At 39.6% G+C, this 25,598-nt stretch overlaps 1 protein-coding gene across 4 annotated transcripts in view; it reads left to right on the forward strand.

The window, feature by feature from the left end:
* The window catches only part of ELMO1 (engulfment and cell motility 1), a 522,106-nt gene that overhangs the window by 239,729 nt on the left and 256,779 nt on the right, over nucleotides 1-25,598 (forward strand). For all 4 annotated transcript variants that reach the window (XM_029924925.1, XM_029924946.1, XM_029924936.1 and 1 more), the window contains one exon: nucleotides 6,363-6,467. In XM_029924925.1, coding sequence (XP_029780785.1) covers nucleotides 6,363-6,467 — 105 coding nt within the window. The remainder of the gene's footprint in view (nucleotides 1-6,362; nucleotides 6,468-25,598) is intronic.

Here is a 25,598-nt window from a genome sequence, read left to right on the forward strand (position 1 = left end):
CCCACATTTGGAGTGCCTGGCATGATGCCCACCAGTCCCGGTCCCAGCTGGTCACAGTTATTTTTCTGCTTCTCAGCATATTTGCCGTTTTACCCACTTGTAAGGCAGATTTGATAGGGGCCTTTCTCCTTATTCATTCATACTATTGATTTTTATTGAGTTTAATGGAGAGAGACCAGGGCCAGGATCCAAAGATTTCTAGAAGTGGTTTCTAACTCTTTGGAACATCTTTCTATGTTGGGGGTCACAAAGTCAGGTGCTATCGAGAGCCTCCTTGGAAAAATGTGTGAAGTAGCCAAATGATAGAGCGGTGGGGCCTCCACATATCCCCTAGAACAGGCATTTCAATAAAGTCTCTGCCTAACCAAACCCTTGGTACTGGGAATCAAGGTTCCAACTCCACTGGCCAGTGGATCTAAGTCCCTCACACACTCTTGCATTGGGTTTCTGTGACTTTAGAGCAGTGGTTCTCAAAATATGGCCCAGCAACCATCAGCAGTGCCTGGGGCCTTCTATGAATGCAAATTATCCGGCCTCACTCCAGACCTATTGAATCAGAAATGGGGGCAAGAGGGTAGGTAGTGATCTGTTTGAATAGACCCTCTAGGATATTCAGATCACTCTCAAATTTGAGATGCACTGATTTAGGAACACGTTCTTAACCTTGGCTAGATATTGGAATTATCTGGGGAGTTTAAAAATCTAGTTGCTTCATTCTGCCCACAGAGTTTCTCATTGAACCCACTTCAGGTACAGCCTGGACATCAGGATTTTTCACCAGGTGTGTCCACTTCTAGGGAGCCTGTTGAAATGCTCACCTCCTCCTTTCTCCTGGGTGAGAGGTGAGGAGTAGGAGGCATGTGGTTTGATAAAGCTCCCAAGTAATCTGCTGTACTAGTCAAACCCTGCCTCCCCTTGGAGACCATGACCTTAAACTACCAGCCACACAAAATATCCTTGAGAGGGCTTTTCATAGACTGAATATTCACTCAATGTGATTTGTTTTAAAGGTTGCTTTTAATGCTATATTTGCTCAGCAAACGTAGACACTCATATAGCACAAATATTAACTCCTAAATTCTCAAAGGCTTTCCCCACGATATGCCATCTGGCAAGCATTATTGTAATCATCTCTTTATTATCCACACTAATGAAGGACTAGCATAGCATTGGTAATTGAAAAACACAGATCATTTAAAAATCACTCAGGCTGGTGCCAGCCCTACATCCCCAACCAGGAAGCATTCGGGAGTAGAAAATATTGACTGATGACAGTTTCTTAGCCTCCTGTGAAGGTACTGTTACATTCATTTTAGTCAGAAATTTGAGCAATAGAAGAAGTGAGAGGCTTCTAAATTATAATTACTTTTTTCTGATTAAAGGAGTCTGTTTTCTCAATGAGAAGTCAAAGCACAGAGTAGACAAGCATTGGGTATATTTTAAATCCATTGTACTTTGGAACTAGTGGGTTCAAAGTACACCGTAGAAGAAGTTGCATGGGATTGAGTTCAGTGGATCTGGATTCTAGATCTTATTCTGCTATTGTCTATGTTATTTGAAATGAGCCATTTCAGCCACTAGTGGGGCTCAATGTGTGGTCCCCATCCAGCAGTATCTGCATCACCTAGGAATTTGTTCGGAGATTCAGATTCTCAGACCCACTTCAACCCTTCTGAATCAGAGACTCTGGGTGAGACCCAGAATTGGTGCTTTAACAAGCCTTCCAGGAGATTTGAATAGCTGCTCAAGTTTGAGCATCACTGCTCTCCACCAGGGTTCAGTTTTCTCATTTATAAAATATTTGATAATATTTGAAGTCCATCCCAGCTCTCCACTGGACTTGGTGTATGGCCTGGAACAGGTTGGAAGATTCTCTTATCTTAGACCTTGAACCATTCCTTGGATGTGTGTTGCAAATAATTCAACTCAAAAGCTGGCATGGGGGTAACAGAGGAGAACCAGATCTCTGGGCACTCTGTACCCAAACACCCTACAGAATGCTCACTATAAAGTAAGCTGTGCTTTCTTAAACTGGTTGGTACCATTTTCCTAAAGTGAAAACTCCTGGTGCTTCGGAAGGGGAGGTAGATGCTACTACTTTCTCTGGGGGCCGAGAGCTGTCTGATGTGATTCACGGAGCAGCACTTCCACAGGAACTAACAAATGGCATCTCAGAAGGATGTACAGAGGTACACAGGCTTTGCAGTAAAACAAGGGAAAATTTCAAGCTATTTATCAAAGCTCTCACAGCTTCCATTTCAAGACAGGTGGAAAAAAATAACATGGAACACGAAGAGAGAATAAATCTGTACCTAGAGCATCTCATAAATAAGAAAGGAGTGAGGGAAACTGTTGGCCTTACTGGATTCTCAAAGTATTTTTGTCACAGCATACAAACTTTCAAATATTTTGGCAATGTAATTCTTATACTTTTTTCATTATCAACATCCATGATTGTAGTGTCATCACTGGCTATTAAAATCAAAAGGGAAAAAGGAAGAAAGCATTTCAAGGAGAGGGAGACTGGGAAGATGATACCTGAAGTTAAGAGAGAGAGAGAGAGAGAGAGAGAGAGAGAGAGAGTGAGCGAGCATATAGTTCACCCACAAATACAAAATAGTTTTGTTTTTTTTTTTTCATCTAAAATGTAGCGATGCTTTATAATTTAGGGCAAGTCAGAGGAAATCAAAGGCAATCTTCTAATTGGCTTTTGTTTAGTAAGAGCCTATTTGTTGGAGACAATAGGGCATGATTTATTGAGCATGAGAGAGACTTGGATCTGTTATGTCTGGTAGGGAGAGAGAAATTATAGTTTTCTTAAAAAGGATGGACCACAGGCCCACTTTGCCAGAATGAATAATTTGATTGAGGGGGACTGAAGCAGTTGAAGACCTGCATTGGTCATCTCTGTGAAATCCCACCACCGTCCGGTGGACCAAGGACTTGGAACTAAAATCCTGGATAAAATCCTGTACTCGGAGTTCGGATTTTGGCCCAGCCACACACTGGCTCTGAAACTTAGGGTAAGCCACCCAGATGCTTAGCCTATTTTCTTAGTCTTTCAAAGCAAGATAATAATAGACTCTACTTTGTGGGAGTTTTGTGAGGATTAAGAGTTAACATATGCAGGGTCCTTTACATAATGCCTGACACATAGCAGGCAGTATTTTACTGGGACTGTTTGCTAAATAGCTGTATGTTTCTTTAAAAGAATCCTAAAAATAAACTATATTATGTCTTAACTGTAAGACCCTTTGAGAGCAGCAGTGGCCTATTTGACACCCTTAGTGTGACTGATAGGAGGCTTCGAATGGATCCTGGGATCACAATTCAAACAAGACTGGTGACTCTTGAGCTGTGGGGACCTTCTGCCTGGTCAGCTTCGCTGACACAGCTTTGGGGGAGTTGTTCGAAATGGATTCAGAGGAACTAATTTTTGTCATTTGATTTCCTTTTTCTGGGTTTATTTTTGGAATGGACTCAGCCCAGCGCTAGAAATAGGTCTGAAGTAAATGTCATGTTTTCCTCTCACATTTGGCACACTCTCCTTTGTTGGCCGGGCCATGTTCATGGCAGCTAATATTGATCAGCCTACATTTTTCTCAAATAAACTTTTTTCAGGCTATGTAAAGTCTAAATGCTAGCAGTACCAAAATAAATGCATTTGACTTATAGGCCAGTGGTAGGGAACAAAGTAGGAACAAAAACATGCTGAGACATATTGTCCAAACAAGGCTTCGCCTGCTCTGCCAAATCCAAGCTGGGAGGCCCTGGGCAAGCTTTCTGTCTCATCTGAGTGGCCCTTGTCCATCCATAAAATGGGGCTAATGATAATGCCCATTGCCTGTCCATCAGATAATCCATGTGAAACACAAATTAGTGCTGGCCCTCAGAAAGTAGTCAGCCAACACCAACATTTTAAATGTTACTTATGTCCATGAAAATCTAATGTATCAAAGTCAAAATAAGAAATATACATATAATGGAGGAAGCCCCACTAGTCTCTTCTATAGAAAGAAAGCCATTGTAAAATCCTTCATTGCAAGTTGTCATGTCCCGCCCCAGCCAGCACGGTGGAAAATCCTTGCGGGTTCTTGATCCTGAGGGAGGGAGAGAAAGGGCAGGAAGGGGGAGCACAGAGAGTAAGGACACAACACACGGTATCCGATCAAGCCTCTTCAAACCTTTATTGAGAAAACACCCTATCTTATAAAGGTTTCAAGGCGGGAAAACAAGGCAGCTGACCTAGGCCGGTTGCTAGGAAACAAGGGTTAAGGGATTAAGACTGGAGTAAAAGAGGAACCAGACCAAAGTGTTCTAGCACAGCGCCTGAGGGGCCGATGCTACCCTGCCTGCAGGCAGTTGATGTTTGATCTTCTGGCTTCTCCTCTGACAGGGAGTGGCGCTCCCCTGCCTATTTTGCAACTCTCCACAGGGAGTGACATATCCGGCTAGCAAATGGCCAAGCAGCTGAAATCTTTGTGGCTCCCAACAGCAAGTTACTTTTTATTTCTTTTTGTTTTATTTCTTTTTATTATCTATGTATTTTGTGAGAGAGCATGTGAGCAGGAGAGGGGCAGAGAGAGGGAGAGAACCCCAAGCAGGCTCTGCACTGCCACTGCAGAGCCCAAGGAGGGTGTTGATCTCATGAACCTGTGACATCATGACCTGAGCCAACATCAAGAGTCAGCTGCTTAATAGAATGAGCCACCCAGGTGCTCCACAAGTTAACTTTTTAGACTGAATCTCTGGTCATTTATTTCCAGTCTTTTATTGCCCCCATTATTGAATACAAGCCTGATCCTCCAGTGAGTATCAGATTAAGGCTGAACCCCACTGCATTTGATCTGCTAGTGATTTTAATTTTTGTTACAATTATATTTGTTTTAGGAGATCTGTTCTTCTTATCATAAGTGATAGTACTTTGGTATTTTAAAAGCTTTCCAGCATCTTTAATTAACCAGAATAAAATGCACTGCACTGACCCAACTTGCTACAGAGATATAGACAGGGATGTTCTCAAAACGGTGAAATTGGCCAGTAGGTAGCCAGTTTCTATAATTTTAGATGTTGTTTATTAGCTTATATGTATTTTTTTCAAATCAGAATGAAAAAGAGTGTAGATGTATTCTCCAATAATATAGAAAAGTATAGGTTGTTTGAACCTTGGACAAATGAACAAGAAGGCCTTCCTGTACTTTGAATTAGAAAAAATTCAAGTGAGGAGCACCTGGGTGGCTCAGTCGGTTACATGTTGGACTGGCTCAGGGCTTAGTTTCACAGTTTGTGGGTTTGAGCTTGTAGTCAGGCTCTGTGCTGACAGCTCAGAGCCTGGAGCCTGCTTTGAATTCTGTGTCTCCCTCTCTCTCTGCCCCTCCCCCACTTGCACTCTGTTTCTCTGTCTCTCTCTCTCTTTCTCTCAATGAATAAACATTAGACAACTTTCAAAAAAATTCCAGTGAACCAAAATGTCCCTGGCAAATCAGAGATGCAGTTTATCAAGATGTATTCAGGAACAAAACAAAAATATGTAGTTGCATACAAATTACCTGGACTGTGAGGTAAAATCTGTTTTCTTTATTATCTCCTTAACATTTCTTTTTCATCTTTTTAGCACAAAATGACTGTCTCAAATCATTCACTATTTAGATCTGAATTTTCAGGACAGATCTCAGTGATCGTTTTTAACAATTAATGGCTGAGAGTGGTTTGCAGCTCTGAGCCACAGTCTTGCAGTGTTTACTGAGTGTCTTGAACATATGGAGAATTTGCTGGGCATATTGGTAGCTATTATTTTGTCTTTGTGGTTCTCGGCACTGTATGTAGTGACCACAAAACCAGAACCCTGCCCGAAAGTGGGCTGATGTCAGGACCCATAGATATCTGAATTTTATCGAGTGTCTGTCCCCAAGAGGCCTGCAGATGGTGTGAGCCTGGACACTTCACAAAGTCCACGGGCAGGGGTAGCCACACTGAATGATCACACATGAGGATGAGGAAGTTAAGGGGCAGTGGGGCCAATGGCAGTCATGTGGCCTCATCCCTGATCTTTCCAACCTGTTCTACCAACAGCACAACTGCCAGACATGCAGTTTTTCCCAACAGAGTCATAAGTCTAAGAGTACTCTTATATTTCGATCTTCATCTGGGTTCGCTAACCTCGGGCATTAAAGCTGCACCTGTAGAAAGATGCCCTTTCTGCTACCCTATTAGGTTCACATGAAGATAAAAATGGTCACCTTACTTGATTATTTGGAACTGGGCTTCTGGTACTTGGGTCTTGAGAAGAGAAACCAGACTTCTGGTGGATGGTGAAATCTGCTGAAGGATTAACCTGATCAAACATTTTGTTTTAATCACAGAATCATGTCAACCCTGCCATGGACTTTACCCAGACCCCTCCTGGGATGTTAGCCCTGGACAATATGCTGTACTTTGCCAAACACCACCAGGATGCCTATATCCGGGTAAGCATGCAGCGCCTTTCAGCTGGTGTAGGTCTCCTACTGACTTTGAATTTCATACTTACAGATACAGAGGGGTTACCTTGAGAGGTGTGGCTGCAGATTTTTGCCTTTCACCACTCAGTGCATATTAAAATTAAATGAGATCCTTAGGATCCCTGAAATTGGGATTTTTAACTTTAAAATTTTCTCACATGATGACATCTAAAAAAAACCACAATAGGTAACAAAAAATGATGTCTCATATAGTTCAACAGGGAATTATGACAAAAATTCTTAGACTTAAATAACAAGAAAGAGAAATGAACCATCTACTCAAAACCTACACAATCTCAACATTAGCAAAGACCCTTTAGGCTTATTCTGCTTGTTGGAAAAGAGACCAAAGATTCTCTCTGGTTCTGCTTCTGTTCAATCCAGTGCTGGAGACACAATAAGATAAATTAAGAGAAAGAAAAGAAGAGGAGAGATGAGGACGGAAAAGCAATGCCTCCTCTCCTATTTCATAACAAACTAGTGAAACTCCAGCTACCAAGGAAAACTCCTTTGTGGGTGGGGCAGAAGGAAGCTAGAAGATGCCACCTGCTGTGTGGCAGGACAGGTGTGGGAAGTGTGAAAGAACAGGAGCCTAGGGACAGTGACACAGGGCTGCCCCACTGGATGTACTGGTTTTGTGCTGACACCCATCCCCTGTCCTCAGGGAGAGGAGTCCAGATTCAGCGGTTGGGAGATGTACACATCCAAGACTGAGATGGAGGAGAATAGGAATAAATGGGACAAGGGAATTGGTGAATAGTTAAAATGATGATTAGATCTCAGATTAGAACATTTTTGATGAGTAAATTGCCTAATGCAGAAAGAAAAATGCTGAGACTAGAATAAGATGAGTCTATATTCTGACATTCTCTGTTGGATTCCTCTTGATGGGGCTGGCTTTTGGGAGATTGGGGTTCAAGACCTGGCAGTGTCATTATTTAGTGATGTAAATGTGGGCAATTTCTTTTTTCTAGGCTCAAATTTCTTCTCCAAACAAGGGAGGGCAACTCCCCACAAGGGGCATTTAGAAATGTATGTGTAGATTTCAATGCTAATCACCATGCCAATGGGGTATTACTGGTCAAAATCTATCATACATGGGACAGTCTTTACAGTGAAAAATTGTTCTACCCAGTAGCAGCCCCCTTGAAAAAAGTCATGCCAGGTTTCTGAGTTCTTGTAGGCACTATATTTTAACTTTGTGTTTTTCTAAATATGCAGTTTGACAAGCTTTGATTTATACTGAAATATTATTTGTAATATGATTATGTAAAAAATTTTATGCATTCTTATAAAAGGTTTGGGATCAGGTACTTGGTCAGAAATTCAGTCTTTCATTGGAAAATTATTTGGGGGCACCTGGGTGACTCAGTCAGTTAAGCGTCTGACTTCAACTCAGGTCATGATCTCACAGTTCATGGGTTCAAGCCCTGTGTTGGGCTCTGTGCTGACAGCTCAGAGCCTGAAGCCTGCTTCAGATTCTCTCTCTCTCTCTCTCTCTCTCTCTCTCTCTCTCTCTGCCCCTCCCCTGCTCTCTCTCTCAAAAATAAACATTAAAAAGGAAAGAAAATTATTTGCTCATGGAAGTTTAATTTGGCTTATGTGTGTTTATATATTTATTGCACAGATTTCTTACTAGGAATATGATCTGCGCTCACAGTAAGTAAATTAATATTTTTGAGGTACCAGGTAGTAAAGCGTTGGAGAGTTGAGTGTGAAAAGAAGAAGCCAAATAGAAGCTGAATTTAGCATTTAACTGATTAATGATTGTAGATGAATGTTTCTAAAGTTAGAGCTTATTGATGCTGAATCTATTGTTAATTGCATAGGAAGCCTATGTCTCATGAAAAGTAATTTAATGTTTGAAGCTCATTTTCCTCAATGCAGTCTCTAAACTCTTATAAGTAAAGTGATAGAGACTTAAAAGAAAAACCTATTTGTAAAGCAAAATGTAGCCCTTTCTGTCCACATATGCTTTTTTTTTTTACTGATTAGACAATATCTATCTATATCTGATAATATCTATATCTATACATCTATAATTAAGATGTCTGTTATTTTCCCAGAAGTGTCACTTTCCTAATATCATCTGACTTTGGGGCATTAACTCCTTGTGGGAAAGCTAAAGTCATCATTTACATTAATGACTGGGGCTCTGGGATCATATACAAAGTCTGAGGACTTCTAAAAGGAAGTTTTGGGGTGACTATGAAAACAGTTATCACAGTGATCGTGAAATAGTGGTATAGATGGTGGAAATAGTCATCCTAGACAGCTAATTAAACTTTGATCTATGAGCTGAGTGGTCTCTTCTGAAATATAGAAATAGGTTCTTTTTAAACATAAAAAGATAAAAATTTGCTTTATTTTTGACTGGGTACATCTCCTGTCTGAATGCAATAAACTTATATTCTGTACCTGAATATGATCTCATCTTTCACTTTGTCAGTCAGATTTACAGTTGAGATCTTTAAGAGGAATTGTAACACACACACATACATGCGTGCACACACACACGTATAGGCACCTGCATACATATTTCCTCTTTGCCTTTGACACCCCACTCCAGCTATGATGTGCATTTGTATTTTTATGTATTTGTATTTTCATGAATTGTCTTCTTGCACTATGTTCTAATCCATCTGCCTCAATTTCAACACTTTGTACCTTTTCAATGAGGCTTCCACTCATCACTTTCTAGAAGCTGTTCTCTTGCCAAATGTAGAACAGTCCCCTTTTCCTCCATCTCGTCTGCCCCTCCATTGACACTGGACACTATTTGACGTTGATTAGTTCTTTCTTTTTGCCTGAAGCTGTTGTTGCCTATCTTGGTTCTCCCCTTGTCCATTTCTCTTAGTCTCTGTGGTAGATTTCTCTCCCTCTCCCTGTCCATCTAATGCACATAATCGCAAGCACTCAATTGTAGACTTTTTTCTTCTCAGTGACTCAGGCTACACATGTTTACTGAGTAACTACCAAATGCCCAGTGGGGAGCTAAGTGATGGGGATTCCCCAAGGAATAAGTCACTCGTGAGTCTTGTCATTGGAGAGCTTACTGTGTAGGGATGGAAAGGAGCAGTGAAGAGATAAATACCAGGCACCTTCCAAGCTACTTAGGATATATTTTGATTGGGAAGGGAGGGGGATACTGGAGCTACGGAGGACAGTCACCAACACAGATGTGGGGACAGGTCTGGAAAGTTTCTTGGAGGAAGTGGCTTCTGCACTAAGACCGCTGAATAATCCAGTTAATCAGGTGAAGGGAAGGGAGCATGGAGAGCAAGTCCAAGTGGAGGGAAACATGTAAACAAGTGTGTGAGATATGTGCGTTTTTTAGGGAACCAAAAATAGTGTAGTATGGCTAAAACAGAGTGGTTAATATGACATGACTTGAGGCACGTGTGGGCTAGTTCATTAGGGACTCGTTAGGCTATATTAAGGCATTTGTTTGGACTTTAGCCTGAAGGAATTGAAGAATTTTTGAAGTGTTTTAAGTAAAGATGATGTGAGTTAATTTTAGAAAAATCACTTTATTGCCAGAAAACAAATGTGAGAAATCAAGACTAGTGGCAAAAATAAAATTTGAGAGTAATCTGAGTTAAGGTGGTGATGGTGGGACTGGGGAGAAGCAGTTTGAGTGAATTATTTTGGAGCTAAAATAAACTGGACTTTCTCTGTGGAAGAGGAAGAGGAAGATGGTTGGCTTGAGTGAATGGAAGGAAGGTAGTGCCATTAATGAAACAGTGCAGGTCTGTAGGGGTGGTCATTTGGAGACACCCAGGCCCTTATATGCATGTGGGACATCTCTCCAGGCTGATGTGTCTAGTAGGCAATGAGGTGTGGACAGCAGAGCTCGAACCAGTGTAGACGCCACATTCTGTATATTCTACATCCTTAAACTTTATCATTCCTTTTAATTTGTTCATCTAGATTGTTGCGATATTATCTCAGTATTATTTTCATTATTATTATGTCAGCTGGCCTCCCAGCTGAAATCTGGTATCTTCATACCCACTTTCCATGCCAGCTTCTAGGATGATCTTTCTAAACAGAGTTCAGGACACTTTGCGAACTACCCCTGCTCCACGAGCCTACCTCTTGTGGTACCTGGCACATGGAGGATTTTTAATAATTTCTTAATTGAGTAAAGAATTTCTCTAGTTTTTATTTATAAATGGCCTCTTGCTGAGGATAAATTTATTTTTATCATCTGAGAATCATGAGCTTTGTTCCTTTTAGCAATTACTTAAAAGTATGATTTTGCGACACAGCTTTATTAGTGGGCAACCTGGTTTCTTGTGTATTATTTAAATATACTCTGTAAGTGTAGAGTGGAATGGAAGCAGGGGATGTAATTGAATTACCCCACACTTGGACAGGCACAGAACACGAGGAAGAATTGCAAATCTGAGCATCCCACTATGCCTGGAGTAATATCTGGAGCCATACATGATTTCAGACTTCTGGGTCTTGCTTACCCTGGGCCTAAGTGCTTTTACTTTTTCTGGAGATGTCTCACTCCCCAGGTCTCCCCACCACAGCTCTCTCTGTGAGAGGTAGAGGGTGGCACTGGGCTCACTCCCATGATCTTGCTGTCATTGTTTCACAGACAGGATAATGGTAAGAAGCTGAATGTGTTGCTGTTTTGTTTTGTTTTGTTTTGTTTTGCTTTTTCTCCCCTCCCTAGAGTGGCAAATCTCAATACCTTGGAAGAAAGAAAATTAGTGGCTCCTTTGGATGCAAAACCTTTGGTCTTATGACATGTATTCTTTCATTTAATTATTCATTGGGAACTAGTGAGATACCCCAAGTGATTGGTTTTACATTTGGTTCATGCTGGCTATTGTGGGAGCCAAGACTAAACCACAAAGCAGGAAGTAATGATGAGGAAACCTCAGGGCTCCAAAGCACGTACTGGCCAGGTCTGAGGAAGAAGTAGGATCATAAAAAATACTAACACATGCTGCAACTAAAGGAAAAAGTGGTTTCAGTTCAGTCTTACATGGTCCCATTTATTATCCCGTTTGATCTGAGAAAATGTGTACCTAAAGTGGGTTGGGTAGCATATAAGACATGTTCCATAGATTAGCTCAGTCTTCATGAAAAGCCTATGGAGTAAGCGTTGTTACCATTATTTAATAGACTCAGGAACTGGGATTTAGAGAGGTGCAGAGAGTTCCATTGTCTACGTCAGATAGCCAATAGATAAGGGAAACTTGAACATAGGTCTTTGACCTTCAAATTTCAGGCTTTTCCCAGTCTGCAGCTTCTTGTCTCTGGGCTTGGGGTGTGGTGGACACAACAGAGCTGTTCTTGAAGTGGAGGAAAAGAGGACAGTCTAAGACAAATGATTAGAAGACACGGAAAGCTGGTGATGCCATTAAGGAAGTGTTTATATTTACTTAGGGTCTTCCTAAATCTAGCATAATCAGAAAGTCACCCCTAAAAATAAGAAAGTGGCACTTTCTTTCTATTTACCTATAAAATTTATATACAGCCTCACATTGTCTTTATTAAATTGTAAATCCTTTGAAAACCAAGGCTGTATTTTTCCTATATGTTGTCATATTACCAAATATTTGATTGAGACTCCAGTGATGTTATTTAAAGGAATATATGAGCCTAGCAAAGGTGTCACTGCAAAGCTTTCCTGATTTTAGATGTGGTTGTAAGTTTGAGACTAGTGACATGAGAAGTGACATTTAGAGGATCAGGGGAACTTCAGAACCTATTGTCAGTCATCTCTCTCCCTCTTGGCATTACAGCCAGACAGACGCGTGCTGTGCATTAATCCCAGGCCCTAAAGACGTCAGATAAGCTATTTAAATGTGCAACAATAAAAGCCAAATGCATGCAAATGAGATATTTCTGTTATTGCTTCATCTTTTTCAGAGGAAAAAAATTCACACAGAAAAGAAAAACAGCCCATCTTCTTAGATGCTAAAAAGCATCTAACTAAAGGAAGAGAAATTTCTTTTAACATTTACATTTATTCATTCACTGATTCATTCAGGAAATATTATCAAACACCTACCATCTGCCAGCGTGGGGCCATGCACAGTGGATGTGATGGTCAACAAGAAAGGCAGAGTCTAGTTCTTAGATATCAGAAAATAGAACAGTAAGGACACGAAGAGAATAGAGGTTGTTTTACCGTGTTTTCTTTTCCTTCTCCCCTTTGAGGTTTTTCTAGTTTCCTTCTGGATTTTTATTTTTATTTATTTATTTGTTAAATTTTTTTTTAGTGTTTATTGATTATTGCGAGACAGAGACAGAGCATGAGTGGGGGAGGGGCAGAGAGAGAGAGGGAGACACGGAATCCCAAGCAGGCTCCAGGCTCTGAGCTGTCAGCACAGAAGCTGATGTGGGGCTCGAATCCACAGACTGCGAGATCCTAACCTGAGCTGAAGTGGGACACTTGACCAACTGAGCCACCCAGGCATCCCCCTTTTGGATTTTTAGATGTGACCTATGCTGGGCACATCTACCAAGTCCCCAAACCTTTCCTTGATAGTTGTTTGCAGTTTTCCGCAATATACCGAGCAGGTAAGCATTTCACCACTTTATATAAATTATCATACTGATTAGCCATATCAGAATCACTTAGGACTTGCTTCCTTTCCCAGTGACCTACTTTTAAGCAATGGCTTAAACTACCTCTTAGAGAAATACTCTGGTGTTGGGTCAGTGTGGACTAGGACAAACCTGCCCCTTCTTGTATGTTTTCTTTGGTGTGATGTTTGTCATCAATAAAATGTTATCTTAAGGAAGCTGTTATAGAACTAACACAGAATTTATAAAAATCTTGAGGCTTCTTATAACAAAATTAGCAGTAGACACTAGAAACTACTTGTTCTTTATGTACCCTGCAATTCTTTCCTCAACATCCCTCATAATTTATGATGAACATCTCATCCAGTTGGAATATCTTTGCACACAGGGTGGTGATGCTAGAAGATACAGTGGGGGGGGGGGCAGAGTAAAAATCCCTTTAAAAATAAGATTAATTACAATGGTTTCTTGCAGTTGTGAGCCAGGACACATGTGTTTCTAATATCGTACCAAATCAGAGCAGGAATATTTATATGTCAAGTAAATTCGATAATGGGAAAAGCTGGATATTTGTTCTTAAGAATTATTTTCTTAAGCTTCTTTCACTACAACCATTTTTTAACAGATGAAAAATTTAAAGTGTGTTTACACTATTTCCAAACCTTTAAATGGATTCTTCTTCCTCATGATGCATACATAGTAAACAATACTTTTAAAAAATTGTTGAAGAATTACTGGTTTAAATTTTTTTAATGCTTTTATTTATTATTGAGAGACAGAGAGAGACAGAGCATGAGTGCGGTAGGAGCAGGGAGAGAGAAAGACACAGAATCTGAAGCAGGCTCCAGGCTCTGAGCCGTCAGCACAGAGCCTGACGTGGGGCTCAAACTCATGAACCGTGAGATCATGACCTGAGATGAAGTCAGACGCTTAACCAACTGAGCCACCCAGGTGTCCCCAAAAATACTGGTTTAGATGCTAACTTACCACTGAGCCGGAGGCCTGGGCATAGAGACAGTACTGAAAAGAAAGTGCTCTGAGATGACCTAGTGTGAGAAAAGCTACCGTCTTTGAAGCCTTTTCATATTTGGAGTACTTAACATACATTATTTGTAATCTTCCCTTCAGTGCTCCCTGAGATGGGAAGATAGGGTAACCCTGCACCCTCTTCTTTCAGTATATAGATCTCTCTGTCTGCTTAGGCACAAAACCATGCTGGGGAAACTGCTTTTGACCTCTCTCTCCTGCGTCAGAGGGTATAAATGTACTTGTGACAGCAAACACAGAGCTTGCCGTGAGGTGACAGCGATACGACGCACGTTTATTCATCTTTCATAGCACCCCTACGGAGTCAGCACCCTTGTTGTTTCCATTTTACAGATGAGGAAACTGACACACAGAGAAGTCAGGTGATTTGCTCAAGGCCGCCCAGCTAAGGAAGTGCAGGAGCTGAATTTTAAAGCCAAGTAGTCTGTTTCCAGTGACGTTTAGATGTTTGTAGACTCATACAGGGGTCACAGCTATAGTTCAGGTGAGCCTGGGGATGTGTTTGCTCAACCAGCACAGTATTTTTAAAGAGAAGAGTATTTGAATTGTCTGTAGGCAGGGAATGCACTCCTTCTCCAAACAACCATGAGCCTCTGAACTCTATTCTATTCTGTCTGGCTGCTCCATGCATTCTAGTTATCTGCCTTGTACCTGAGGGACTTGAGTTAGTGACCACTGATACTGGTGGTCTGCAGTGACCTTTGTGAAGTTCTGAATACATTATCGGTGCACAATAGGTGTGCAAACCATTTTATTTGCTTTTGCTTTTTCCCAGTCCATAAAGTTGTGCTTGATTAGTGTTTCATCTCTCTCTTGGTGAGAATAAAGGACTTAAATGTCATCCTCCCAAGGGCAGGGAAAAGGAATAGGCGTGCTTCCCAAATTCTTCAGTTGTAAATGTTAAGGAAAAACATCATCGGATCTTATTATAAAGATCTTGGGGCTCTAAGCATGGTCGGCCCTCCACACTGCATGTAGCCCCCTGAAGCCCACCAGCCGGCATTTAAAGGGAACAGGGACTGAGTATCCTACATGCACTAAGGCAGGGTGCTGATGAAGGCAGTGCTGAGTCTTGAAAATAAATTAAGGAACTTTTAACATTTCAAGGGGGAAATTGGCAGTTTCCCAAGCGACATAATTACAGGACAGTGTGTAATGTGTAATTAAACTTAACTATGAAGCAAATGATTGGAATAAAGCTTGGTGGCACATCATTTTTTTGTTCCCACAGTGCTGACAGATCCTCCCCTCCCCTTGTCCCTGAAATGGCTTTAGCAGCAATTGCTCCTAATTTTTTTTAAAAATGAAATTATATGTTGCCAGTTAAACACACAGTTTCGAGTAAAGGAACCTTTTTTTTTTTTATTTGAATGACGTTTTCCTTCTAGGTGATCTGGAGCACAGGATCAGTTTGAAATAACAAGGACCCTAAGGCACAGCCTTGCTGGGACTCTGAAATGACTCTTTGTCTAATAATTCATTTACATGCTTTATCCTTTGCTTTTATTTTTATTCTTTCTTTGACCAAAATCCACAGCCTGGAGGCTTATTTTCATGTAGTTTTTTCATGTTATAAAAATAGCAGCATTAATCTCATTGATTGTGAATAACCAAGCTGTTACTGCCAGTCAGGACCCCTTGAGCAAGTGAATATATGTGATTAGATTTGGTAATTGCACTGGAAGGCAGAATTTCTGACTTCCAAAGTCAATGATTTGAATGGGATGCTTCAGGACTCAGGATGAGATCATTGTTCAACATGGGCTTGGTTTGTCTCAGAAGACCCATCATCGGAGGGAGGGTGGGCAACTGCTGGGTACAGCAGTGTTTGCACTCTGTGTTCACGCCACCTGAGTTCTTTTGGTGCTGGATTCAGTATCTCAAATCTGAACTAGGTCTAAAACAGGATAAATATCTGTTTCATTTTCCTTTGCTACCAGCCCAACCTGCATGTTAGGTTTGGAATTTTTTAATTAACTATATATGAAGAGGTTTTTTGTTTGTTTGTTTTTAATTTTTAAATGCAGCAGGACTTTATGTTTTTAATACGATAGGACTTTAAAACACAGTGATGGATTGCTTGAAAAATATATTGAAACCAAGCTATGTAATGAACTCCATGGCGTTGACACACTGCACACCTAACTGCAGTGTGAATTACAAGATTAGAAACCAGGGACGCCTCATGTTTACCAGGGAAGCCCTTAGCTGATAGTCATTGTCCTGAGGTCTCTATCTTAGACTCAGTAATACTTCCCATTCTTTCTCCAAACTGGTTCTCCCTCAGTCCACATTATTCATTTTAATGTCTCACTACACTAAACAAATAACTATTTATTTAGTACCTGCTCTGTGACCAGCTGCCTCTTTTTTGCTGTCCTTGACTATACTTCCATCTTTGATTATACATTTTCTGCTTTCACTCTACAGAGCTCTGTAGCTGCTGCCCTGGGAGTTTGCTATTGTTTCTTCCCTTTCTTGTGCTCATTGCTGCACCATGTTGCAATGCAGAAGTTTCAGGGGTTGCAATTCATTTCTGCCTGTTTTTTTAAGAGGGAAAGTTTTCTGGGGTTTCTCTTTTTTGTGTGCATAGACTTGGAAGGTGTTATAGGCCTCATTGGCTTTTTAAATAATAGACTATATTTTAGAGCAGTCTTAAATTTATAGAAAAATTGAGCAGAAAGTAAAGAAGCTCCCCATGTGCCCCTGCCCATCTCTTCCATACACAGTTTCCCCTATTATTGACATCTTGTATTAGTGGAGTGCCTTTAGTTACATTTCATAAGCTAATATCCTGCCACCTTGCTATAGTTGCTTATTGGTTCCAGGACTTGTTTGTTGAGTCTTTGGAGTTTTCTATATAGGTAATCATATTATCTGTGTACAGTTTTATTTCTTCCTTCCCAGTCTGTATACTTTTTATGCCCTTTTCTTATCTTATTGCATTACCTATGATTTCCAGTAGGATGTCAGGGAGGAATGGAAAGAAGAAATAGGTAGCCTTGATCCCGATCTTAGGGGGAAAGACTTAAGTTTCTCAGCATTAGGTATGATTAGCTGTACATTTTTTACAGATGTCCTTTATTAAGTTGACAAAGTTCTCCATCTGTATTAGTTTGCTAGGGCTGCCATAAAAAGGACCATGGACTGGGTGGTTCAAACAACAGAAATCTATCCCTTCATATTTCTGGAGGCCAGAAATCTGAGATCAAAGTGTCAGCAGAATTGGTTATTTCTAAGATTTTTCTTCTTGGTTTGTAGATGTTTCTCTTCTCCCTGTATCTCCACATGGTCTTCTTTCTATCTGTGTCTATGTGTCATGTATAAGGACACGAGTCATATTGGATTAAGACCCATTGTAATGACCCATTGTCTTACTTACCTATTTAAATACCCTGTCTCCAAATGTAGTCACAGTCTGACGTACCAGGAATTATGACTTAAATAAGTAAATTTGGAAGGACACAATTCAGTCCACAGCACCCTCTATTATTTCTAGTTTGCTGAGAGTTTTTCTCAGCATTCTCATGAATGGATACTAGATTTTGTCAGATGCTTTTTGTATGTACATTAATATTATCATGTGATTTTTCTTCCTTTCCTGTGACAAGTTACATTAATTGATTTTTGAACCAACCCTGCATATCTGGAAAAATCCTATTTGATTATAGTGTATGATTCTTGAATTTTATTTGATAATATTTTGTCAAGCATTTTGCATCTATGTTCATGAGAGGCGTTGATGTGTAGTTTTCCTTTTTTACAATGTCTTTAAATTTGGTTTAGAGTGATATTGCCCTCATAGAATGGATTAGAAAGTGTTCCTCTTCTTCTATTTTCTGGAACAGATTTTAGAGAATTAGTATTATTTCTTCTTTAAATGTTTAGTAGAATTCATCACTGAAACCATCTGGGCCTGGTGCTTTCAGTTTTAGAAGGTTACTAATTATTGATTCAAATCCTTTAATAGATATAGGCCCATTCAGATTATTTATGTCTTTTGAGGAATTGGTCTCTTTCATCTAAGTTATCAAATTTGTGGGCATAGGGTTGTGTATAATATTACTTTAACTTTTCACTATTTTGGGGTCTGTAGTGATGGCTCCTATTTCATTTTTGATGCTGGTAATTTATCTTTTCTCTTTTTTTCTCAGTTAGCTTGGCTAGAGTTTTATCATTTTAATTGATCTTTTTAAAGTACCACCTTTTGACTTCATTGATTTTTCTCTATTGATTTCCAGTTTTCAGTTTCATTGATTTCTCCTCCAATTTTTATTACTTATTTTCTTCCACTTACTTTACATTTAATGTGTTCTTTTCTAGAAAGTTTCCTAAAGTGGAAGCATAGATTATTGATTTTATATCTTACTTCCTTTATAATATATGTATCAAATGCTGTAATTTTCCCTCTAAGCATTGCTTTTGCTACATCCCACAAATTTCTAGAAGCTGTATTTTAATTTTCATTTAGTTTAAAATATTTTCTTTTTTAAAATATTTTTTTTACATTTTCTTTATTTTTGAGAGACAGTGCGAGCAGGGGAGGGTCAGAGAGAGAGGGAGACAGAATCTAAAGCAGGCTCCAGTCTCCGAGCTAGCTGTCAGCACAGAGCCCGACGTGGGGCTTGAACCCAGGAACTGTGGTGAGATCATGACCTGAGCAAAGGTGGCCACTTAACCAACTGAGCCACCCAGGTGCCCCAAGCCTTGTGTTATTTAGATGAATGCTATTTAATCTCCAAATATTTGGGAATTTCCCAGCTTTCTCTCAGTTATTGATTTCTAGTTTAATTCCATTGTGGTCTGAGAGCATACTTTGTGTGATTTCTATTCTTTTTTCCTGTGAATATGTGTCTAATGACGTGTATCTTGTGAATGTTCCATGTGAGTCTGAGAAGAGTGTGTATTCTGCTGTTGTTGGATGATGTATTCTATGCATGTCCATCAGATCCAGTTGATTAATGGTGCTGTTTATTTCAACTATATACTTAATGATTATCTGCCTGCTGGATTTATCAATTACCAAAATATAGATATTCAAGTCTTTAAATATAATAGCTGGTTTGTCTGTATTTTTTTTTGCAGTTGTATCAGTTTTTGCTCCACATAATTCAATGCTCTGTGATTAGGAGGTGCATATATTTAAGGATTCGTATGTCTTCTTAGACAATTGACCTCTTTGTTATTATCTAATGTGTCTCTTTTCTCCCTGACACTTTTCCTTGCTTTGAAGTTTGCTCAGAAAGTCTACAATTAATATAGTTAGTCCATTTTTCTTTTGATTCATGTTACCAAGTGTAGGGTGATCCAATCAGATGGGAGCCTTCAAATGTGGGGTGTCCCAATTGGATGGGAACCAGCAGTAAAGGTGGTGAAAGAATTCACCCAAGGCAGAACGAAAGAGAAGTTTATTGCATATACCCCAAGGGAGCAGCGGCCGGACAGCAAAGGAGTGACTGTCTGCAACCAAGAGGTGGTGAGGGGCCACAGTTACAGGGCAGAGTGAGGAAGAATGGAACATATGGAATTTTCCCTTTTTTGGTAATCTTAAAAACTGTGCCTGGTTGTAACTGGTCAGTTGGGGCCTGTGGCTATTTCAGGGTGAGTCGCTAAATGAGCCTGTTTGCATGGCCTGTTTGTATTCAGCTTGCTGGTCACTGTGGGCCCTTTTACCTTTCTCAGGTTTTCATTGCTCAGATTTGTTGCCTAAAACTGGCCCTTATACCAAGATATATCTTTCTCCATGTCTCTACTTTTACACTAGATGTAACTTTATATTTTGAGTGGATTTCTTTGTAGACAGCGTGTAGTTAGGCCTTGATTTTTATTCACCCTGACAGTCTCAGTTTTTTCATTGATGTGTATGATCATTCACATTTAAAGCAGTTGTTGATATAATTGGATTGATATCTACCATATTTGTTTCTGTTTTCTATTTGTTGCCCTTCCCTTTGTGTGTGTGCCTGTGTGTATTTCGGGGTTTTTTGTTTTTCACTCTTATTTCTACCTTCTCTGGCTTTGATTGAGCATTTAATGATTCTATTTCTCTTTTCCTTTGGCATGTTAATCATACTTCATTTAAATAATTTTAATTGCTACCCTAGCATTTGCAGTATACATTTACAACTAATCTTAGTTCACCTGGAAATATTATAATACCACTTCACAGGTAGTACGGATACTTTATGAGAGAATATTCCTAATTCCTCCCTCCTGCCCTTACTCAACTCACTTATCTGTAAGCTATAATCTTTCAGTATAATATTGTATTATTATTTTGAGCAGTTAGATAAATTAAAATTTTAAAAGTATTTTATTTTACCTTCATCTATTTCTTCTTTAATGCTCTTTCTTTCCTTATAAAGATCTATGTTTCTGAGTTATATCATTTTCCTTCTCTCTGAAAAATTTCTTTTAATATTTCCTGCAAGACAGGTGTACTGGTGACAAACTTTCTATGTTTTGTTTGTCTGACAAAGTCTTTATTCCTCCTGTCTTTTAAGAATTATTTCTTTGGACACAGAATTCTGTGGGGTTTTTATTGTTGTTGTTGTTGTTCTTTCGACACTTTAAAATATTTCACTCATTCTCTTCCTGGTTGTATGATTTTTGAAGAAAAAAGTTTGATGTGATTCTTATCCTTGTCCTCAGTTGGTAACGTGTTTTCTCTCTACCTATAGCTCATTTCAAGTTTTCTTTTTCTTTGATTTCCTGTAGTTTGAATGTTACATGCCTAAGTAGATTTTGTGGTATCGATACTGCTTGTTGTTCTCTGAGTTTCCTGGATATGCACTTTGGTGTCTTCCATTAATTTTGGAAAACCCTCACCCATGTTTACATCAGAGATTTCTTCTGTAACTTTATCTCCTCCTTCTCCTCCTGGTATTCTCATCACATAAGTGACACAACTTTTGTTGTCCACAATTAGATATTCTGTTCTATTTTTTTAATTCTTTTTTTTTTAAGCCACTAAACCATGTCAATTCTACAGGGTTAGGAGATGTTGCTGCAGAGGCAGGCAGGAGCAGACCATGGAAGACCTTGAATGCCTTGCTAAGTAGTTTATATAATTCAACAAAGCATTTCTGCATTGTCTGCTTTACATATTGCACTTTTGTGTAAAGATCTCATATAGATACAGGATCTACAGTGACTGAGGAATTTTGAGCTAGAGAATGATGTGGTCTGATTTGTCTTTAAGAAAGATCAGGCTGGCAGAGGTCAAGCCTGAATCGGTATCTGTAACTACCGGCAGCGTAATTGCGATGGTCCAAATGAGAGATGAAGAGGTTTTGTGTAGAGCACTATAGCAGGAATGGGTTTGAGATACAAAATTCCTTTTTCTTTTCAGCTTAGGAAGTTTGCATTACACTGTGTTTAACTCACTGGTTCTTTCTTCATCCCTGACCAGTAAATTAATGAGCCCATCAAAGACTTCTTTATTTCTTTTACAGTGTTTTTTATTTCTAGTATTTCCTTTTCATTATTTCTCTGCTTACCTTGCCCATATGTTCTTGCCTGTCGTCCACTTTTTCTGTTAGAGACTTTAGAATATTAATCATAGTTATTTTTAGTTCCTGGTCTGAGAAGCCTCAAATCTCTACTGTATCTGAATCTGACTCAAATGTTTTCTTTGTCTCTTCAGATTGTGTTTTTTGCCTCAGCATTTCTTGTAATTTTTTGTTGAAAGCTGGATATAATGTACTAAGTAATGTGAACTGAGGTAAATAAGGCTTTGGTGTGAGATTTCCTGTTTATCTAGTTAGGAATTATTCTGTGTTTATGTTTGCTGGAGCTGTGGGGTCAGAGCCTGAAATTTTCTCTGGTATCCTTGTTTTTGTCTATTTTGTTCTCTTTGTTTCTCCTTAGAGACTGCTCCAAAAATAGGGTTTGAGGCTTGTAGTTTTTTACCTGTGATCTTCTGTTGTATATGATGTATATGATCTTTTGTTTATATGATGGTAACATATAGGGAGAAGGGAAGCATCCTATAGTCCTGTGATTAGATCTCTCTTTTTTTTAATGAGCCCGTGTCCTTGTACTGTGTCCTTCACATGTCCTTCTCAGTTCCCTTTTCCTCTTTTAGATGAGACAAGAGGGCTAAACGTGGTTGTGATCTGGTATTTCCCTTCCCTGAGATTGGTTCTGGTGAAATCCAGGTAGCTCAGACTCTGGTAAATTAGTTTCCTTTGAAGGCAAGCCACTGTTAAAGAGAATGGTATGCTCTGGGCTTAGTCCAAAATGCTTACTTTTTCCCTACCCCTAATTAAAGCAAGAGAGAATTTTTCTCTGATCATCTTGAAAACAGGACAGAGCTCCTAGAGGTAGAACTCATGAAAGTGTGGGGACTCCCTTAATCTGAGCGGCCAGGAGTTTTTCCCTCTTAAGGTACCTTTAGTCTCTTGTAGTGTCAGTTACCCTTTGAGTGTTCCCAGCAGGCTCCAGTATTGACTCCTGCTCATAATAAGCTGTGACCCTCCGTATTTGCCTGTTTCTCCAGTTTTGAGGGTGACAGTTTGTCCTGTGACTTCAATTCTCTGATGGAACTAATAAGACGTGTTGATGTCTAGTTTGTTCAGCCTTTTTCTTATTATGAGTGTTGGAGTGACAACTTCCAAGCTTTTTACATGTTAGACAGGGAACCAGAAATCCCCTTCTTGGTTTTTTAGTAGGAAAAAACAAACTGAAAACAAAACACAGAGCCAGCAATTTTATTCGATTGTTGGAAATTCCTGTACTCAGTTGTTATTTTCCTAAAGAATATTTTTCTGGGATCTACCTCCTTTAGAGGTTAAGCTTGGCTAACCCTAATCAGAACATTAATGTTTAAAGGTTTCATGGCACTGAGCATGAGTTGCCACAATAGACCCTTCCAGTGGCTCTAAAAACACTGGCTTCATTTCATTAAGACTCCATTGCCATTAACGTCCATCAGCAAATTCTGTTGAGTCTACCTACAAAATGTTTCCACAACCCCATTTCTTTTCCTACTTCTACCTCCTTTATAATAATCCAATCCATTAAATATCTTTCTGGTAATATTGTAGTAGTCTCCTAATTGGTTCCTCCTGCTTCTACTCTCGTTCTCCTTGTCTATTGTCAACACAGTAGCCAGAATATTAGGAAACCAGAACAATCCTTTGAAACATTTTTATCTTCATGTCACTTCTCTGCTCAAAATCTTCTAATGACTCTCATCTCACTTAGCGTAAAATTCAGAGTCATTGCCATGGCCCCAAAGGCTCTATGATAGTCTGCCTTTCTGTCTTTATGTCCATCTGTTCCTTGCTCACTCCAGTTCCCTAGACCTCCTTTGTATTAGTCTTCTTGTGCTGCCATAAAAAAATACCACAGACTGGCTAGCTTAAACAGTAGAAATTTATTTTCTCAAAGTGCTGGAGGCAGGAAGTGTGAGATCAAGATGCAAGCAGGGATGGTTTCTTCTTTGGCCTCTCTCCATGGCTTGCCTTCTTGCTGTGTCTTCACATGGTCACCTGCGGTACCCTTTCATCCAGGGTGTCTCTTCCTCTTCTTACAAGGGCACCAGTTGTATTGAATTAGAGCTGCTCCCTAATGGCCTCATTTTAACTTAGTTGCCCCTTTAAAGTCTTTTATCTCCCAGTACAGTCATGTTGTAAGGTATTGAGGGCTAGAACTTCAACAAATGAGTTTGGAGGGGAACACCGTTCAGTCCATAACATCCTACGGACTTTGAAGAGCATACCCATCCCCTCTTTGTTTTTCTCTAAATGTAGTACTTGTTTATATACTCTAAAGTTGCCTTTGTGTTTATTTCCTGCTCCAGGAGGCCAGACATACATGTTTGTCTCTGCTCTGCCCCAGTGCCTAGAGTAGCGGTACTCAGCACAGATCTGTTCACTGAGTGCCTAAATCAGTTGTGTACTGGTGCTCTGCCTTCTGGCTGGGATTGCCAGTTACTCCAAGATAGGAAGCCATGGAAATAGGTTTCCATCTGGAACATGCTATAACTTTCCTCGCAGCTACTCTCTGGCCTCTGTTCTTTCTAGAATAGAAGAGAAATTAGTGGCTGGCCTGGTGTGCTTCAAAATGGCCTTGCCCCAGATATGCTGTTGCTTATACTTGGGTGAATCGCTGCTGACTTTTGCTTTTAAGTTGTATTCACGTGACCAGAGTCCAACCAGTATTAGCAACTTGCCTACCAAATCTGAAGGCGTTTTGTATTAGTATAATAAAATTTAGGTGGTAATGTTCCCAAATGCCCCATTGTATTTGATAAAAATAACTTTTCCCTTAGGAACTGTGCAATACACCTGGAACACCCAGAAGTGTTTGACATGTCAGGTAATTTTATTTTTACATTGACTTTTTTATCAACTTTTCCTCTGCATTGGTGAAAGCCAAGACTCCAAAATTTAGTATAAAATCATAAATAATAGACCATATTTTTCTTGTATTTTATAAAGCAATTAAACACTATTAGTATAGATATATCATCCCTAAAACTTCTCACTGACTGGTGTAGTAAATATTACTCTGTATAAGGGTGCTTATATTTTATATTTGGAGGTTTTCAGAATACGACCCCAATGTATATCATTCATACCTGCCTACAAATTCACAATTACCACAATGAGGCAAGCTAGCTTGGCTGACTTTACAGGTCTTGAATGGTGATGCTTCTCTACCACAGTACCTTAGTACTTGCTGTTCCTGCTGACTTAGCCCCTCTTTTCTCCACCCTTATCCCTTAACTCCCATTTATTCTTTAGGACTTCCTCTTTAATGCTTCTCTTTTACTGATTATGTGTCCTTGCTATTTCTTTTACAGCACTTATTTGGAATTATATAATCATATGTTTTGGAATTATATAATCATATGTTTTATTGTTTGATCATTATCTTTTTTGTCCTTTGCCCTCACTCCCTAGCACTGGACCATTTAAATTATTTGTTAAGTGAATAATGAAAGATTTGGTATGTTGAATCCTGCCTAGTGTTATTTCCCTCTTTTACCCTCAGAAGTCTTTCATGGCCATAGTGATATGTGTCAGAGGATCAAAAACGAAAACAGACTTGGAAGAAATCTGCCTTTCAGTGAGCTGGTGGGATCATCTAAATGGCATAGTTTGTTAGGATTGAAGAGCTACATGGTGTTAAGCCTCACATAAAATGTCAGTTATGAAAGCCATGAGAATATGTGTATGCTACATGAGTAGACCTGAGTTCTCTATGAGGATATGACCAAGTAGACCAAAGTTAGTTAACTGTTTTGGCCATAGGGTCAGTTCTGCTGATATCCAGGTAGTTTGGGCCTCCATTCTGCATATGGTAGGAACAAATAAGAGGTAAAGTATATTGAGTAGTGAATGTGTGCCAGGGGCTGTTATGACTAATTTATATATATTACCTCGTTGAATTCTTCTAACTCTATAGATTAGACACTACTGTTGTCCCATTTTGCAGATGAGGACTCTGAGGTGCAGAGACGTGAAGTAACTTGTTCATTGTTATAAGTAG

This window comes from Suricata suricatta, chromosome 2 (genome assembly GCF_006229205.1).
Source record: "Suricata suricatta isolate VVHF042 chromosome 2, meerkat_22Aug2017_6uvM2_HiC, whole genome shotgun sequence".
Lineage (NCBI taxonomy): Eukaryota > Metazoa > Chordata > Mammalia > Carnivora > Herpestidae > Suricata > Suricata suricatta.